Genomic DNA, 17,919 nt, shown 5'->3' with positions numbered 1-17,919 from the left:
AAACTGCGTCGTACAAAGGTCAACGCCAGTGATTAGTAGCCTGCGGCCCATGTAATAATTTTCTGCATCTTAAGGGGGGACATGCTCAGCGAAGGTCAAAATGGAGCTTTTATTCTATTTTCAAAGCATGATCCTGGACATTCCTTAAACGTTGTAGATAATCTATTTATATAATTTTGAAGCCTCATTATCCTTTATATTTATTTTAAAGATTTGATGACTGCATAAAGTATTTTTATTACATAAAATAGTATTCTTTTAAACCTCTCGCTCTAATGTTTTCGAATATACTCATATTTCAGTACGTCCGTGTGAGCTCCATTTTGACCCACGCTGAGCACGTCCGCCCTTAATTGTGCGAAAAATCTATTATATAACTATGTAAATGCGCCACCAAAGAAATATTAAGCCCCCTTTAAATTCGGACATCTTGAAAAAAGGTTGCTGATCAATGGTATACATACTGAACTAGGGCTCATTTTTGTGAAACCTCAATTCAAAAAATGATATCGATTAGACCAGTAAAAAAAATAAGCAGAAATTAATATTATTTTTCTTAACTTAATCAAAATTCACATCAGGTAGGATGACGTTGTCATTCAATATTATTGAATCATTGATAATAAATTATTTTACGATATGTGATATAATAGAAGAGGTTCAGATTGCCCAATTATCAACAATATAATATGTTAAATACCTACGCTAAGTAGGGATGCCACTAAATAAAGGACTTTTCTCAGTTTGGACAGTTTTATAATAGTACATTATTAAACCGTGTGTTTTTTTTTCAAGGTAAATTATTATAGTTAAGTGATTTAAGTTTATCGTGTACAAAGTGTGAACTTGTTAATTTTATCATCATATATTATTTAATTACTGTGTATTTAATAAGAATGGATAAGTGAAAAATATTGTTTGTTAAGTTTATATTCAATACTGAAGAAGCGATCAACCATAGTCATGTCCTTCATAGTTTCCCGGTGAGCCTTTCAACCAAACACATGGATGGATTATCAGATAGAGAGGTATGTCCTTTATTTTTAGCCATATTTATTTTTAATTTATTTGTGTTCATTTAATATGGGCCAATAATATATATATCAATGTAAATGCCTGTTCTCCTCACTATCACCATATTATTTCCATGGCATGATTATCTCTATCTAAGAAGATAAGACTAATAGAGAAGTAATCACATTATGAACACGTATGGTACATATATTTTTTTGGGCCAAATGGGATCATTTGTTTACATTTTTAATTTATATACCTAATAAATATTTTTGCAAAATAAAATATAATCGATACTGTTCAATGTGTGCGAAATTACGCATCTTTAATAATGAATGCTACATTCTTACTTGTTGGTTGTTATCATTGAATAAAAATACTTCAAATTCGTTAAAAAAGTATTTTGAAAAAAAATGTATTAATGTATAAATCCCTATCAGGGAAGTGGTATTTATTTTCTACAGTATGGAACTTACTCTTAGGTCAGAGAGGCAGCTGATACAAGGGACAGGTAAGACAGATTTACAATTTGCCAAGCATATTATTATAAAGATCGGCCATATTGTGGATCCAACTCATGGTCCTATACCTGTTCATATACCTTTCACGTATATAATAACTGTCGTCCTATCGAACCTATTCATGTATATAATAATTGTCGGCGACTTAATCTCATATCTTCTTCTTCTTCTTCCACGGCGCTACATCCCGGGGTGGGATTTGGCCTCCTCCACAACCGCTCTCCACTCACTCCGGTCTCTCGCCACACTTCTCCAGTTACCGGGTCTTCCTATATGAAGCCAGTCCACTTCTACGGCGTCAGTCCATCTCCTTCTTGGACGGCCCTGGGTCTCTTCCGTTGGGGTAGCCACTTCGTCATGATCCTTGGCGCTCTAACTTCAGGCATTCTCTCCACATGTCCCGCCCATCGTAGTCTTTGGGACTTACAGTACCTTATGATTGTTTGCTGTTCAATCAGCTCATCCAATTCGTGGTTCATTTTTATTCTGTAGTTCCCATTTTCCAACGTGGGTCCAAAGATTTTGCGGAGTATTTTGCCCTCGAAGACAGCTAATTTGTTTTCCTCGTTTTGAGTTAAGCACCAAGTCTCATAGCCGTAAGTGACCACTGGCCTAATAATTGTTTTATATATTAGAAGTTTACTTCTTCGGCCTAGAATTTTCGACCCCACCAGTCGCTTGCAGGCATGCCAGCATTTATTCCCGGAGATAAGGCGGATTCGTATCTCCTCTGCTGTGTTATTTTGGGTATTTAGGCTGGATCCGAGATACGTGAACTTGTCCACCCCTTCATATGCATGCTGTCATATGTCTATATTCTGCAGCGGTACCTGATCGCGTGTGCTGACCATATGCTTAGTTTTTGACTGGTTTATATGCAGCCCAGCGTTTTCTGCTTTTATTTTCATAGTGCCACCATGGTCGATCATCCTCTGTTTGGATTTGCTTGTAATTACTATGTCGTCAGCATAACCGCACATCTGCATTGTATTGTTATCTACCCATCCTCTTATGTTGGTTTCACGAGCTATAGATTCCACCACAAGGTTAAATACCATAGTGGATAGCGCATCCCCTTGTCTCACACCTGATTCGATTTTGAAGCTTTCAGTTTGCTCATTTTGCACACTGACAACTGCTTGAGTATCCGTCAATGTGGTCTTTATCAGCCTTACTAATTTTAAGGGAATTCCCATAGATCACATCCATCTCATGAGGCAAACTATGGAGAAAGCGCACGAATACAACCTTACACTCCACCACCTGTTTATTGATTTTAAACAAGCTTTCGACAGCGTGAATAGGGATAAGATGCTGCAAAGCCTAAAAATACTTAATCTCATATAAATAATATTAAATAAAAATGAACTTATAGTGGGTACTGTTGTGAAAAGGAAAGAATAATAGATTAACACGTTTCTGACAAAATTTAGCAGTTGTAGTAGTATTGCCCGAAATCCGCTTTCGATAAAAATATCTCAAATACCGTAGAATTATCAAGAAAACTTGTTTTTTTAAACCAAAGAATGTAAACACGGATTGCTTAGATTTTAAGTCATTGTATGTAAGTACGGTTTGAATAAGGTTAGAAATACTACTACATACCTAGTCGGAGCCAAAGTTCGAACGGCGGTATTTATTACATAATAATATTTTAAATCACGACTCTGCGTTCCTGGTAGATAGATGGCCGAGGAAAATCGCAAAGATCGTATCTCCAGTATCGGCGAACCTTGATAATGACCACTCAATGCTATCAAAATGTTAACGGTTTATGCTACTTAGGGCTAGGTTACATTATAACTTATAAGAGAATAATCCAACCCAACTAAACGCTACACGTTAACTTAACTTAATATCTATTTCTTATAAATGCTTTTTTCCCCCCAACTTTTTCTATATATCTTGAATATTATGAGGTGCTAAGGATTGTGCTAATAATATAAGCATTATACCAGTTACTAGGTTGAAATCGACTTCAAAGTTAAATAAATGCCATTGTACATAATTATACATCACCGTTTTCAAAATACTATTCTTATTAATGAAGTCTCGTTCTCAAATGATATTTTATTAATTTTATACAAAAAACATTGATATTTCTTAATAATTTCAGTGTTTCAAATTATATACGGTTTGTAAAACTATGAAAATAATAACATCTTTTTATATAAGTGATATTTATATATATTTAATTAGTGAGTATTTCCATGATATATAGCTCCATGTAATGTCATGTCCAGTCCATAGCCATTTCGGCAGATTTTACAAACGTGCTTAATAACATCTATAATATTACCTATTTTATTTGATATTATTAGATATATGTACGTACTATAGTTTTACCTATTTAATATATTTCAATGTTATATAAATCTGCTGTTATTTGTATATTGAATTTATATATTTTATATTTAATTGTAATGATATTATCACGTATGATTAAATATTATGTATATCATTAAATACTATGTAATAAGATGAAGCCTTTTAACAAACTCTCATATTATTTATAACGTTTTTTTATTTATGCCAATTTTTCGATCTGATTTATCTGAAAATTTCACTGGAGAACCGATAGAGGAGAGGTAGGAGTTTTCCAGAAATCTATTTATTCAGCAAAATCTATGTTTAGTTCTATATTGTTGTAAAAAGCTTAGAACTAATCAAACGTTTTGAAAAATGACTAATCGAGAAAAACTTCTCAAGTTGTGTAAAAAAGATGATCACGTAAAGGAGTTTTGTGATGATGCTCTAGCATCCAACGGTCCAGCTATTCTATACACAAGGCGACTATCGACCACTAAAGTGATAAAGTGATAGTATTTATTACATATTTGTATTGAGGTATTATGATTGTTACAATAAGTTAGCCGTCTAAACAGTCAAAACTGTCTATCTCGCTCTCGCCCAAGAGAGGTGCTGTTAAAATATAGCACTTATTGCAACAATTACAACCAACTCATTGTAATTGTTACCATAAGTGCTAATACTTTGATACAAACCTACCCTAGTTAGCCGTCGTATTTATCACTTTAGCGGTCGATAAGTATAGATTAGACCCACAGAAGTAGAATACACAAGACGTGAATATGATAAAGAATAATTCATAAAATAGTGTTTATAAAATTCGTAAACACATTTTAATAAAACAAACATACGTAATAATCTTCATTTAAAGTATTTTTTGCCGGAATTGAACATTCCTACTGGTTACTACTACTTGTTACACTTTAGTATTTCACTTTCCTTGTGTAGGAGTAGCGGAAAATCAAATAAGCGATTTGACTCGATAATTATTAATACTTAAACAATTTCCTTCTTGCATATTGTTAGCAATCATCTATTTCATTGTCAATAATTTCAAACTATATCAGCGTGCTAACCGATAAACATACACGCCCTCTTATTATGCTCCGAATCGCTTGTTAAGCATTTTTAATTATTGTAAATTATACAAGATGTTTTGTAAGTCACGCAACCATGCAGTATCGTTCCTTAGTTTTATTTTAATTGCTGGCATGCTTGCTCGCAGATTGCTGGCTTCAAATTTTATGCAGTTATCTAATAGTACTTTGCAACCGAGATTATTTATAGATACTTTTGCATTATTATGTCATGTATGGTTGTGAATTTAATGTATGTATTTAGGTTTAATTGTATTTGGCAAGCAGGCGCCACTATGCAAAAAAGGTTTATTACTCGTAAATGATTATTTCTGTTTGAGGCAGCTTCATGACAATGTGTCTATGATAATTTACTGTCAATTTATTATAGACATATTCACTCAAAAAAAATATTATTCCATACTGTAGTTATTCTATTATCATTATTTTTAATTTAAAATCGATAGCTTTCCACCAAGAATTAACTGCGTAGAAAAAAAATACTATACTTCCATTCACTTTTATTACAGATTTAAATTAAATTTTTTATTACCATTAGTGAAATTGAAAATAATCTATTTCTAATTTCGGATAATATAATAATTATCAGCACCTTTTTCCATATCTTATATCATAATACGAGGGTGGGTCAATAAGTCCTTAGAAAAGCCGACAGGTGGCGCGACTAGTACTGTAAGCGGTTTGTTTTCATGCAGCGGCACTACCGATTCAGTATGCTGCGAAGTTTCAATCAGATTGGTCGGGTTGTTGTGTGTTTCTCGTACATTTAAAAAAAAAATTTGCTTGTGGAAAATGGAAAAATGGAAAATGGAGAAAATTGAGTTTAGAGCTGTTATTAAACATTTTAATATAAAAGGGTTAACAGCAAAGGAAATAAAAAATGAGTTGGATTTAGTTCACGGCATATCTGCTCCTTCACTTGCAACTATTTATAACTGGTTAAATGAATTTAAAAGTGGTCGTACATCAACAAAGGATGAACCACGCTCAGGACGTCCTGTAGAGGTGACTACACCAGAAATGATCAATAAAATCCACGATATGGTGTTAAGTGACCGAAGATTAAAGTTGAGTGAGATAATTGAGGTTACAGGGATCTCAAAAGGTAGCGTCATTTCTATTTTACATGACAAATTGGGCATGAAAAATATTTCTGCAAGATATGTGCCGCGTTTGCTCACAGTCGACAATAAACGCAATAGGGTGGTGGCCTCTAAAGCCCTGTTGTCGCTCATGCAACGCAATCCGGATGAATTTTTTCGTCGCTTTCTGACTGTAGATGAAACATGGATACACCACTATACTCCCGAGACGAAAGAACAGTCAAAGCAGTGGATTGCGAAGGCAAACCATGTCCAAAGAAGGCGAAAACCGTAAAATCAGCTGGTAAGGTTATGGCTACTGTATTTTGGGATGCACGTGAAATTATTTTCGTTGACTATTTGGAAAAAGGAAAAACAATAACAGGGGATTATTATGCATCTTTATTGGACCAGCTAAAAAACAAAATTGAAGAAAAGCGGCCTCATTTAAACAGGAAAAAAATCCTCTTTCATCAGGACAATGCCCGTGTTCACACATGTTTACGATCAATGGCTAAAATTGAAGAATTGAAGTTCGAATTGGTCGACCACCCACCGTATTCGCCAGATTTAGCCCCCAGTGACTTTTTCCTTTTCCCAAACTTAAAAAAATGGCTAAGTGGACAACGTTTTTTTTCAAATGAAGAAGTCATCGATCGGACAAATGCTTATTTTGAGGACCTTCCGAAAACTTATTTTTCTGACGGTTTAAAAAAAATTGAGAAACGTCTAACCAAGTGTATTGAGCTCCAAGGAGATTATGTTGAGAAATAAAAAAAAAATACAAAAATAAAAACTGTTTTAATGCTTTTTTCTAAGGAATTATTGACCCACCCTCGTATTATAAGACAGCAGTTCATAATTCAATATTTGTGATAAATGACGTTGTTTGTGATAAAACGTTTTTTTTTATTCGATTTTACTGTATTTTCAAATTTTAATAATATGCCCATTTCAGGCAATAAACCAAATAAACAAATTAGACAAATCGGTACAATGTAATTGTATCATTTTAATTAATCGAGTTATGTATGTAATTAAGTTTTTAATCCTTTTGGCGGATTTTGAAAGTTATCGTAGTTTTTGTACGCCCTGAGGATATAGGGTCTAAGGCAATTGATGGGTTCGAAATCTGGTGTTGTTGCCGAATGGTTCGTGTTTCTTGGATAGATCGCAGGACAAACCAGACAATCATGCAGAGACTTCACAGTTAACGGATCGCCTCTCGAAAATATGTCGTAAGACGCATTCTGCAATTATTTCTCGCGGGCCAGATAACCTGGAGAGACTAGTGGTTTTAGGTAACCTCTAGGGAAGACGAAATAAGTGAAGGAGCTCACTGTGGTCAGCCGTCACTCGGCCCCTAGAGCAGCATAGGACCGAGAGGGGTGAAGAGCAACGTTCCCTCTAATGTTTCTATTGTGTGCGGATCATCAACGCATCTTAGCAGTGGCGTAACTAGAGTTGGTGTCATCCGGGGCGTTAAATTTACACCCCCCCCCCCCCACAAACACACACATACAATTTTTTATTAAATCTTTTATTTTAAGGTATTTACTAGTTTCAGCCTTCCGCCTTTGTCGAAGAATTGTGCATGCGATGGTTTCGTGCATTGGAGCAAAACTAAAGTCTGGCAGAGGAAACTTTCTTTTACAATTTGTGTGAGAACTGTGCGGGGGATGAAAACATGTGTGCAAGAACGTAGTGGTCGGCGGGCGGCGGCGTCTTGCGCAACTCAAACGTATATCCGTGTTTGAAATGTTCGTCGACAGCGTCTTTTTTGGGGCATATTACACACGGTTATACGTTTGAGCTGTACCAGCCGCTGCCGTCCCGCTGCCCGCCCGTCACTGTGGCCAAGCGCTTACAGGGAACATTGGTGAAGAGTCATGGTCGCTCAAAGGATTACTGAATTTCACGGTGGAACGACAAAGAAAAGAAAGTTATCATTACCTATTAGTGTGTTAAAATTATGTGACTTATCGGTTTTTGAAAACATGTACTCCTAAGTATAATATAATATATTATTATTATTGTCTCAACACTGATGCAGTGAATAAATGGTAGTCTTAATATAGCCTCATATTTATGACAACAGCGTCTTTACGACAGTTTTACAATTTTCTAACATGTAATCTTGATTTAATGTATTGTAAGATCGTAATCGTATGTATCGATTTAATGAACCATCATTTCTCACAGCTTACAAGCTTATAACTATTTGATTCCGTAGTGCCCAAATACGGTAATGTTTTTTTTTAAAACTCTTTGTGTTTAATTGTTAAATAGCACAAGGAGAATGTATGAAAGTTTAGTAAGCAACATGTTGGCGACATTCTTTATATCACGCCATATTTTTTTGTCAATTTATGTAGGTACACCTTCGACGAATACTTCACTATTCAGAATGATGATAACCTTTGACATACTTAGATACACCAGTTGCATATATTGAGCTGCCAAGTAGAATGATATTTACCATAAATTTTCTTCTATAATTGTAGTCATGAAACAGTATGCTTAACAACGTTGTTGAAAACTCTCTTATAACATTATTGTTTACTTGCTTGCCTTTTATGCATTAATTTTAAAATTTCTAATGCCAGTTTTGTCAAAAGTGGGTTACGACAACCTTTACCTCATTTCCAATACAAAGGCTATAAAATTAATACTTACCTTACACAAAAATAAGTAGGCTTAGATAGACATTGACGGAACATATGTTAAAATATTGCAGTCATTTTCAAGCTGACAATATTGCCATAGAGTTGAATAATAAATTGCTTTTTACATCTGAACCGTCAATATTTTCGGTACAAGTCTGTTTACTGGAAGCCAGGCGGGAACAGCGGCAATTTTCATTGACCATATTTTCATACCATTGTTTGTAAATTAAAATTATCTTTTATTGTAAACTTCATTATTTGCAGCCACTTACATGGAACATGATAGGTTCGTCGATTCAGCGGGTTTTAATACGGTCTTGTGGTCGTTAAACCCCCCTCATGTCACAAACACTGTGTGAGTGCATTTGTCTAGCGGTTATCCATTTGCTAAGCGACATACCTGACCCATTGGCATTTCATCAGTTTGGCGATTTCTATAACTTATTTGCTTTGTTAGATGCATGGGCCCCACAAGGGGGGGCTAACAGGGCCCTAGCTTGGGGGCCCGGACTCAGGAAGGGCCCGGCGAGGCGAGTCGACCGGATAAGTTAGCTAAACACACATCACAACTTTGCTTCACTCGTAAAAAATTCGCCTGCGGCAATATTTTCCTACAATAATATTATTATTAAAAATTATGTGGTTGTACGATACAATTTTTAATTGTGTATTCAATACTCGACAACTCCATAATTCAAATGGATGTATTAAACTATACAAAAAAACACTAAATATACACATTAATTTTACCGTGTACCTATTTTATCCTTAGCGATAGGTAGGGGGCCCGCCAAAGATTCTAGCTTGGGGGGCCGCTTCAGGATGTGGAGGCCATGGTTAGATGATTGGCTAGGAACCAATATAAACCTATATCGCTTTATTCGTCATAACTACATTATCCTCAGTTATCATTATGATTTTCTTGGCTACCATTTTTAAGAGGAGAGGAGTGCAGTTTTAAATGATTTTACACAAGTTTTTCAAGATTTTTCGACTGAATAAAAATATAGTTTAGTATTGTGGGCTATTTCTCTATACCAGTAACCAAGATTTTCCAAACTATGTTCCGCGGAACGTGAATAGGTGTTATGTGTATTTATCAGAAGAGTAAGTACCCCAGTGTGCTAAAACAAGCTATTATTGTTTTACTTTCGTTTACCGGATAGGTACGACATATTTATGCAAAGAAGGATTTTCTTATTATGCTGCAGAGAAGTCAAAGTCCAGGAACAGACTTGACGCCACACCAGATATAAGAATTCATCTTTCTAATATCGTGCCTGATATCAAAAAGATTTGCAATTCAAGGACCCAAAATCATAGAAGACATTAAAAACTTCACTCATTAGTTATAGTTTTAAAAATCATTATCGTTTTTTCTCATTTTTTTAATTTATTGATTATGAATTATTTACCTACCCTATAAACTAAACAAGGTGTTCCATTAAAATTTCTAGATTTGCAAAGTGTTTCATCACAAGAAAATCTGTTACGGATTGTTACGCTGTGTAGATAAAGTCATGATCGATTTTCCACATTAAAGACAAAACTGGGTTTTTATGACTGATTCGAATTGTCCGGCGATCGTTTTCGAACTATGCATTTTGTCAATTTAAATTTAAATTTTTTACCGTAATTATTATTATTATTATTTTATTACATTTGATACCCATAGGCATTAAGTTTAGTATCACTGTTCAGGAATCTAGGATACGAGGGTGGGTCAATAATTCCTTAGAAAAAAGCATTAAAACACTTTTTATTTTTGTATTTTTTTTTTATTTCTCAACATAATCTCCTTGGAGCTCAATACACTTGGTTAGACGTTTCTCAATTTTTTTTAAACCGTCAGAAAAATAAGTTTTCGGAAGGTCCTCAAAATAAGCATTTGACCGATCGATGACTTCTTCATTTGAAAAAAAACGTTGTCCACTTAGCCATTTTTTTAAGTTTGGGAAAAGGAAAAAATCACTGGGGGCTAAATCTGGCGAATACGGTGGGTGGTCGACCAATTCGAACTTCAATTCTTCAATTTTAGCCATTGATCGTAAACATGTGTGAACACGGGCATTGTCCTGATGAAAGAGGATTTTTTTCCTGTTTAAATGAGGCCGTTTTTCTTCAATTTTGTTTTTTAGCTGGTCCAATAAAGATGCATAATAATCCCCTGTTATTGTTTTTCCTTTTTCCAAATAGTCAACGAAAATAATTTCACGTGCATCCCAAAATACAGTAGCCATAACCTTACCAGCTGATTTTACGGTTTTCGCCTTCTTTGGACATGGTTTGCCTTCGCAATCCACTGCTTTGACTGTTCTTTCGTCTCGAGAGTATAGTGGTGTATCCATGTTTCATCTACAGTCACAAAGCGACGAAAAAATTCATCCGGATTGCGTTGCATGAGCGACAACAGGGCTTTAGAGGCCACCACCCTATTGCGTTTATTGTCGACTGTGAGCAAACGCGGCACCCATCTTGCAGAAATATTTTTCATGCCCAATTTGTCATGTAAAATAGAAATGACGCTACCTTTTGAGATCCCTGTAACCTCAATTATCTCACTCAACTTTAATCTTCGGTCACTTAACACCATATCGTGGATTTTATTGATCATTTCTGGTGTAGTCACCTCTACAGGACGTCCTGAGCGTGGTTCATCCTTTGTTGATGTACGACCACGTTTAAATTCATTTAACCAGTTATAAATAGTTGCAAGTGAAGGAGCAGATATGCCGTGAACTAAATCCAACTCATTTTTTATTTCCTTTGCTGTTAACCCTTTTATATTAAAATGTTTAATAACAGCTCTAAACTCAATTTTCTCCATTTTCCATTTTTCCATTTTCCACAAGCAAAATTTTTTTTTAAATGTACGAGAAACACACAACAACCCGACCGATCTGATTGAAACTTCGCAGCATACTGAATCGGTAGTGCCGTTGCATGAAAACAAACCGCTTACAGTACAATTCGCGCCACCTGTCGGCTTTTCTAAGGACTTATTGACCCACCCTCGTACTATTATGTCATTATTTGATACATATTACAGGAAAACCGCAAATACATCCCAGTATTTCGTGAGACTAATTTTCATTATGTACCAGGCAATCATTCTTTCTGTATCCATTAATTCTATAATGCATTGTATACACTTTAACCATGGCTATTGAATACAGGTAAGTTGTTCCGCGAGTTCAATTGCTTTGACTTGTAGAGAACGAATAAGACGTAACTATTACATATTATGGCTAAATTACACCGCCAGTTTTAAGTCGCTTCGACTGTAATAGCTGTCAACCAGCATCATGAAATTTGCAGTCGACTGGCTGCATCTAAATAGAGAGCCCAGTATAGGATTTAAGTTTTACTGGAAAATATTTATAAATCGTGCTTAAAATATGCATTATTCAGTAGGTTAGTAGACGCATGTCGTAATATAATACACACGCTAAGGGGCAAGGATAATACAATAGTGAACAATTTGATATACGGGGCGTTTGTCAGTAATTTATTATTATCATTATGACTTGCATTCTTCCTTTGTATCTAGGTATATTTGATGCGGAAACAGAAAATGTGCTCCTTTTTCCCACCTACTTACTTCTTTTTCAGAGATGGTGTACGACAACACAAATCAAGTAAATGTAATTTAAATTGGCATGGATCGAAAGATTTATTTAAATTTAAAGGTGTAATAAAAAAATTCATTTCGTTTCAATCCAATCTGAGATTTCCGTAGAGGTCCTAATGTCAATTAAGCACATCCTAATTTACACCAACTACTTAAGGCTATACTTCAGCTGAGGCATGGTCTAAAAATATCGTGACTAGGCAATGCGGGGATTGTGCAAATGCCACGAGCCGAACGATATATAATTTGTCATAAAAATTCAACATGCATCTTTTTAATGTTATGTTTATTATTATATTCGTAATAATAATAGTATATTCATTGACATGTTTTCTTTTTCAAGTACATGCGGAACGTTTTTTTAGTCATCTTTATACGATTTAAGAATATATTCCTCCGACGCCATCACAAAACAAACTGACGTGCGAACAAGTCGACTATCGCTCTCCGACTGGCAACGCGGCTGAAATTAAGTCCCACACAGTGTTGCCATATTTTGAAAGTGGAGTACAGAGCCTCCAAAATTATAGTATTTGGGGATAAAATATAGTTCGCGTTGTCATCTGTTGAAAATGTATAGGTTTTTTGTTTCTCAGAAAAAAAATAACGGAGAATTTAGTAGAATGTGGAAATATTTCACCGCGGGCCGCAGGTTCCCGATTTTTCATAGTCGGGATTTCCAAAATTTCAAAGACGACTCGACTGCGAAATGGCAAATGCGAAATTATAGTACTTTTATATTAAATTATAGTACGATATTCAAAATTATAGTATTTTGGGCGTACTATACATATTTTATATCGTACATAGTACGCGGACCAAAATTATAGTACAAATATTATAATTATAGTACGGTTGCAACACTGGTCCCACATACTGTTGAAAATTATTTGCCGTTTCACTTATGTACGCTCTTAACGTTTTGGCAGGAGTGTGCCTAATGCCGGGTCCACACCGAAAACAAGTCGCGCGACAACTCGTTAAATTTTACGATAAGCATGATAATTATCGTAAAATTTCTTAAGCAATTATGATAATTATCGTAAAATTTAACGAGTTGTCGCGCGACTTGTTGCCGGTGTGGCCGCACTTTAATATTCGTTATGCCGGGTCCACACTGGTAACATGTCGCGCGACAACCTCGTTAAAGTTTACGATAAGTATGATAATTATCGTAAAATTTAACGAGGTTGTCGCGCGACATGTTGCCAGTGTGGACCCGGCATTACGCTATAAATAGCTGTGCTATAAAAAACATGTCGCGAAAAACAATGCATATGTTTTACACGATCATAGTAGTTTTTATGCTTACTTAATAATGGATTTATGATTTTCTATATATAAAATGGTATCATGAACTGCGTGTAATTATACAACTATTATAAAAATACTTTCAGTAATATGCAAGTAATTATATTATATTTTTTCACGTTAGATTTATATGATATCATAATTTAAGACTTTTTGAATTAATTGTTTGAATGATCCAAAGATATTTTGTACAGAAAGTCGAGATGGGTCTGAAGGTGTAATTTTGCCATCAGATGAATGCCTTTCCAGATTCCGACGAAGATGATGTTCATTAAAACTACGATTGCGGAAGAAGGTTTATTTATACGATCATAATTAATTCAACAGTGTTTCCATTGCAATAAAAGCACCGCCCATTTAATGGAATCCGTTACCATCTGTCATAATATAAATTTATTGACATGTAACATTGCCCTTGGCGAGTTGAAGATTTCCTGAAATAATGGAATAACTTATTTACAATAAAGCAGGTTTGAAAATGGGTCGTTTGTTTGGGGTTTGCATAGTTTTAAGTAGGTACAGTCTTATGGTAGAGAGGTTTGAGATTTTTGTAGACTTCGCTTGAAGATGTATGGTTATTTTGCGTAGTTATACTTCAGTTTGATGTTACTTGGCTTTGGATGATCATGAAATGATACTCATTCTTGCTAGTGTTGATCTGTGTTTTTAATTAATTAACTAACCTGCCACTGATCAACCAAATTGATTCGACTTTCAATAATATATACTACTTACTTGAATGATGTCTTTAAATAGGGTTTGTTTAACAATTACCTAACTTGGTAGACTATTCTTTGTATTCTCACAATATTTTTGTATGTTTATTTTTTCAATTTAAAAAATGTAAACGTCTTGTTTAGAACGTCTTGGATTAACAATTAGTAATATCCATGAAATCTTTAAATACATGGATTGAATTGATGATTAATAGTTATCATCTATGCCTGCAAAACCATTTCCACATATAGGTATACAGTGTATATAATATTATGTTTAATTTAGTAATAAGTATATTTGATTATTCACACAAATGTGGGATATCAAGTAGCTATTAATATTTATTTTACTACCATTAAGTACTATCTGTGTATATTATATTAGAGTTTAATCGGGTTATTTATTAAGATCTCAGGCAGAATGCATACCACGCAAACCCTGCAACACTAGATATACTGTAAGTATAATTCTACTAGTGTCTTTGTAGTGTACGAGTCCAAAACTACTCCCTTACGAGCCTTAACATGCCTGTACAAAGCTTCCACGAGTCTTCAAAAAACGAAACGACCAACCGCGAGCGAAAACAACAACCACCAAACGCAGCGATCGACCCCCCACTCGCCTGTCGACCCTTCCGCTATAGGCAATGCGGAAGCCCGTCGGCGCAATATATCTACGCGCGGTACATAAAAACGTAACGTTCATGACGTTCCTCTGAGCGCGCACCGTAACCTAAATTATAATTATGAGTATTTTCAATAATTTATTCTCGGCCTAGTTATAACCAAAGGTTCTGTAAACAATATCAACTTAATTACAATAATTTGAATCTAAAATTATTGTAGACGCTTTTTTAAAACAAAGAGGCTCACTGGTTCATTTTATAATTTTTATTGCTTCCTGAAAACTTTAATAAAAAATATTATTTATTAAAATAAGTCATTGCTCATTTGAATTTCTAACTATTTTCAGAGTTAATAACCAAATAATTATTAATTTATTAATAGCTTTTGTAAAGTAATATTCATTAACTGTAGGCATAGAGCCATTAATGAACCAATATTATCAATTTTTAGTGTCTAATATCACGCACATAACACATAAATAATTATTTTTGAAACCAGGTGTCCAATACAAGGGCATTCTTAGTACAATTTATTACTTTCTGGTAATTTATTTCATAAAAAAATCTTGCTTATCTTTCTGCTCTTTTTCTATATCCTCTAGCTTAAAATAAAATCGATTATATTTAACCCTTCACTGCATGACTTTTTTTTTTGAAAATTTTTATTTTTTCTTAGTGTCAAAATGCCTTGTGAATGAAGGAAAAATAATAATTTTTTTTTTCGAAAATTACATTAAATTTTGTATGTTACTGCATGGTGTCGCAGATTTACGACATTAGGAAATCTTACATTTCAGTATGACAAAATACAAAACCAAATGATAATAATCATAAAAAACTAATGTACACACCTTATTTGATGTGTAGATATTTTTATTTAACCAATTTTAATCTTCTGTACATTTTTTTAAATTTATTTACGAATGCGGATTTTCGCGTACATACGAATTCGTCAACTATCAAAGCAGAAATGCATAGACTATAATGCAGAAATGCTTTATTTCTTGAAATGTCCAAACAAAATCGGTAAAGTAGGATGTTTATGGTAAAACAGTTTATTAGGCATCGAAAGAGGATATTATTTGATAATTTACACAGATGGCATTGGCTATATCGAAATAGTTTGAAATGTCGCAAATTTGCGACACTATGCAGTAAAGGGTTAATAATATAATTTTTAATAATATCCACCGGATATGAGAATTTTATCCTAGTTTTGTCTTATGGCGATGACATTGGTACCGAATTTGACCATGTCATGTGAGTTTATGACTCGAAAACAAAATCGATCTTTAGTTAATATTGTAAATGTGATACAAAAACTACAAAAAATACTATTTTCTTCATTTCTTCTTTATATTCCATGTCCACAGATCCAATAATCTCTTTCGTTTTCGTGGAATTGGCGCTTACTAATAACAATTCACAGTATGTTTTTAATATGTCTATCACTTTGTATACACACCCACGATAGCCGAGCGGTTTACGGTCGGCTTATAATGTGCGTGGGTCCCAAATTCAAATCCCGTGTCTGGCGAATACAAAAATTGTTTTTCAATTTTCATTTGGAGTCAGAGCATAGACCTAATAGATCGAGGAAGTGGCTAACGTCCATTTCTCGTAAAAACATAATCTGTTGTGGAATACATACTCTGTAGAGGCCCATAATATTATGATCTTATAAGGATCTAACATGGTCGATATATTATTATAATACTTGCATATAAAAATTATTTTACGATACGTGTTTCGCATTCTTTATATAGCTTCCCGCGTGAAACATAATCAAATTTACCAAGACATAAATTAATTTTATAAACATAATTTTTAATAATTCTTTTCAATTATTATATTTCATTTGAATATCACTTTTAAATTATCGATAATAAATATATACTATAAATGTACCTACTGTATATTTTTACTATTGTATTCTCGGTAATTCTAGAATTTCTCCCTATAACAACAAATTTGAAATAAATATGTTACTTATAATTTACAAATTTTGGTTGTCAATCGTTTGTACAACCAACGATAATGTGCGGTAATGTTTTCCTCTCAGTGACGTCCCTAGACAGAATGCCGCCCCTAGGCAGCGCTAAAATGCCGTTTTATTCTTTTTACAGTATTTTTTATCATCCTTCCATGACTCCAATACCTTAGAAATGTGTTGGATATATTATTAACAAATTATAGACTGTAATTATTCGCAAATCTGCTCGTGTCATTTCTAGTCACCAAGGATGCCTAAGGGTAACGGAAATAAACTAGACATCGCGAACCCAACAAAAAAATTACAGCCCTGTTAAACCTTTTGTGTTAATTAATACATTATGTTTCCAACCAGTAATCTGAATTTTTAATGGAAAGATAGTTATTATTAAGTTTAGGTAGCTCTCCTCGATTTGCCGCCCTTTGAGTAGCTGCCGCCCCCAAGTGACGCTCAATCTGCCTACCCCCACGGGACGTCACTGTTTCCTCTTCTAAATTGTGTGCCATATCTGTTATCGGACTTCGGCGGTTAATAATTTAGCCATCTTTTCCCTGTCTGTTGCTGCTCTAATTCTAATAGAAGATTTTAATTGATAAAATTAACTAAAATTGTGAGCTTGATTTAATCGAATAATCGTTCTATTCGTGACTATAAAAAAACGTATTTCGGTGTTCGTAGACAATTGCAATGCAATACTTTCTAATAATTTGAATAATATGTCCGCACTGTTGCTAAATTTTAAAAAACCAAATCATATCGAAACATCGCATGCATATTAAAATAATAATATATGCTCGGAATTTGTATGAAGCAAGTAAATTTATTGCGGAGGTAATTTTGTTAACTACGTACAATACATTCACGTTAAAAAGTGAATTTTCGAATAAAACTTCACAAATAATCGGCACTGCAACCCAATATTTTCCAATTAACCAAGAATTGTAATTATTTT

At 34.2% G+C, this 17,919-nt stretch overlaps 1 protein-coding gene across 2 annotated transcripts in view; it reads left to right on the top strand.

Moving 5' to 3' along the window:
- Window positions 1-17,919, top strand: part of klar (klarsicht) — a 932,846-nt gene that overhangs the window by 220,919 nt on the left and 694,008 nt on the right. Inside the window, exon 3 of one of the 2 annotated variants that reach the window (XM_085957192.1) lies at window positions 796-1,028. The exons of the other annotated variant lie outside the window; for it this stretch is intronic. Within the exon in view, the coding sequence (XP_085813318.1) occupies window positions 1,005-1,028 (24 nt within the window). The 5' untranslated portion in view covers window positions 796-1,004. The remainder of the gene's footprint in view (window positions 1-795; window positions 1,029-17,919) is intronic. 2 annotated transcript variants of the gene reach the window in all.

The sequence above is a fragment of the Rhyacophila brunnea genome, unplaced genomic scaffold (genome assembly GCF_057557595.1).
Source record: "Rhyacophila brunnea isolate RB1 unplaced genomic scaffold, BYU_Rbru_1.0 scaffold_6, whole genome shotgun sequence".
NCBI classification, from domain to species: Eukaryota; Metazoa; Arthropoda; class Insecta; order Trichoptera; family Rhyacophilidae; genus Rhyacophila; species Rhyacophila brunnea.
This window is presented reverse-complemented; position numbering and strand designations above follow the sequence as displayed.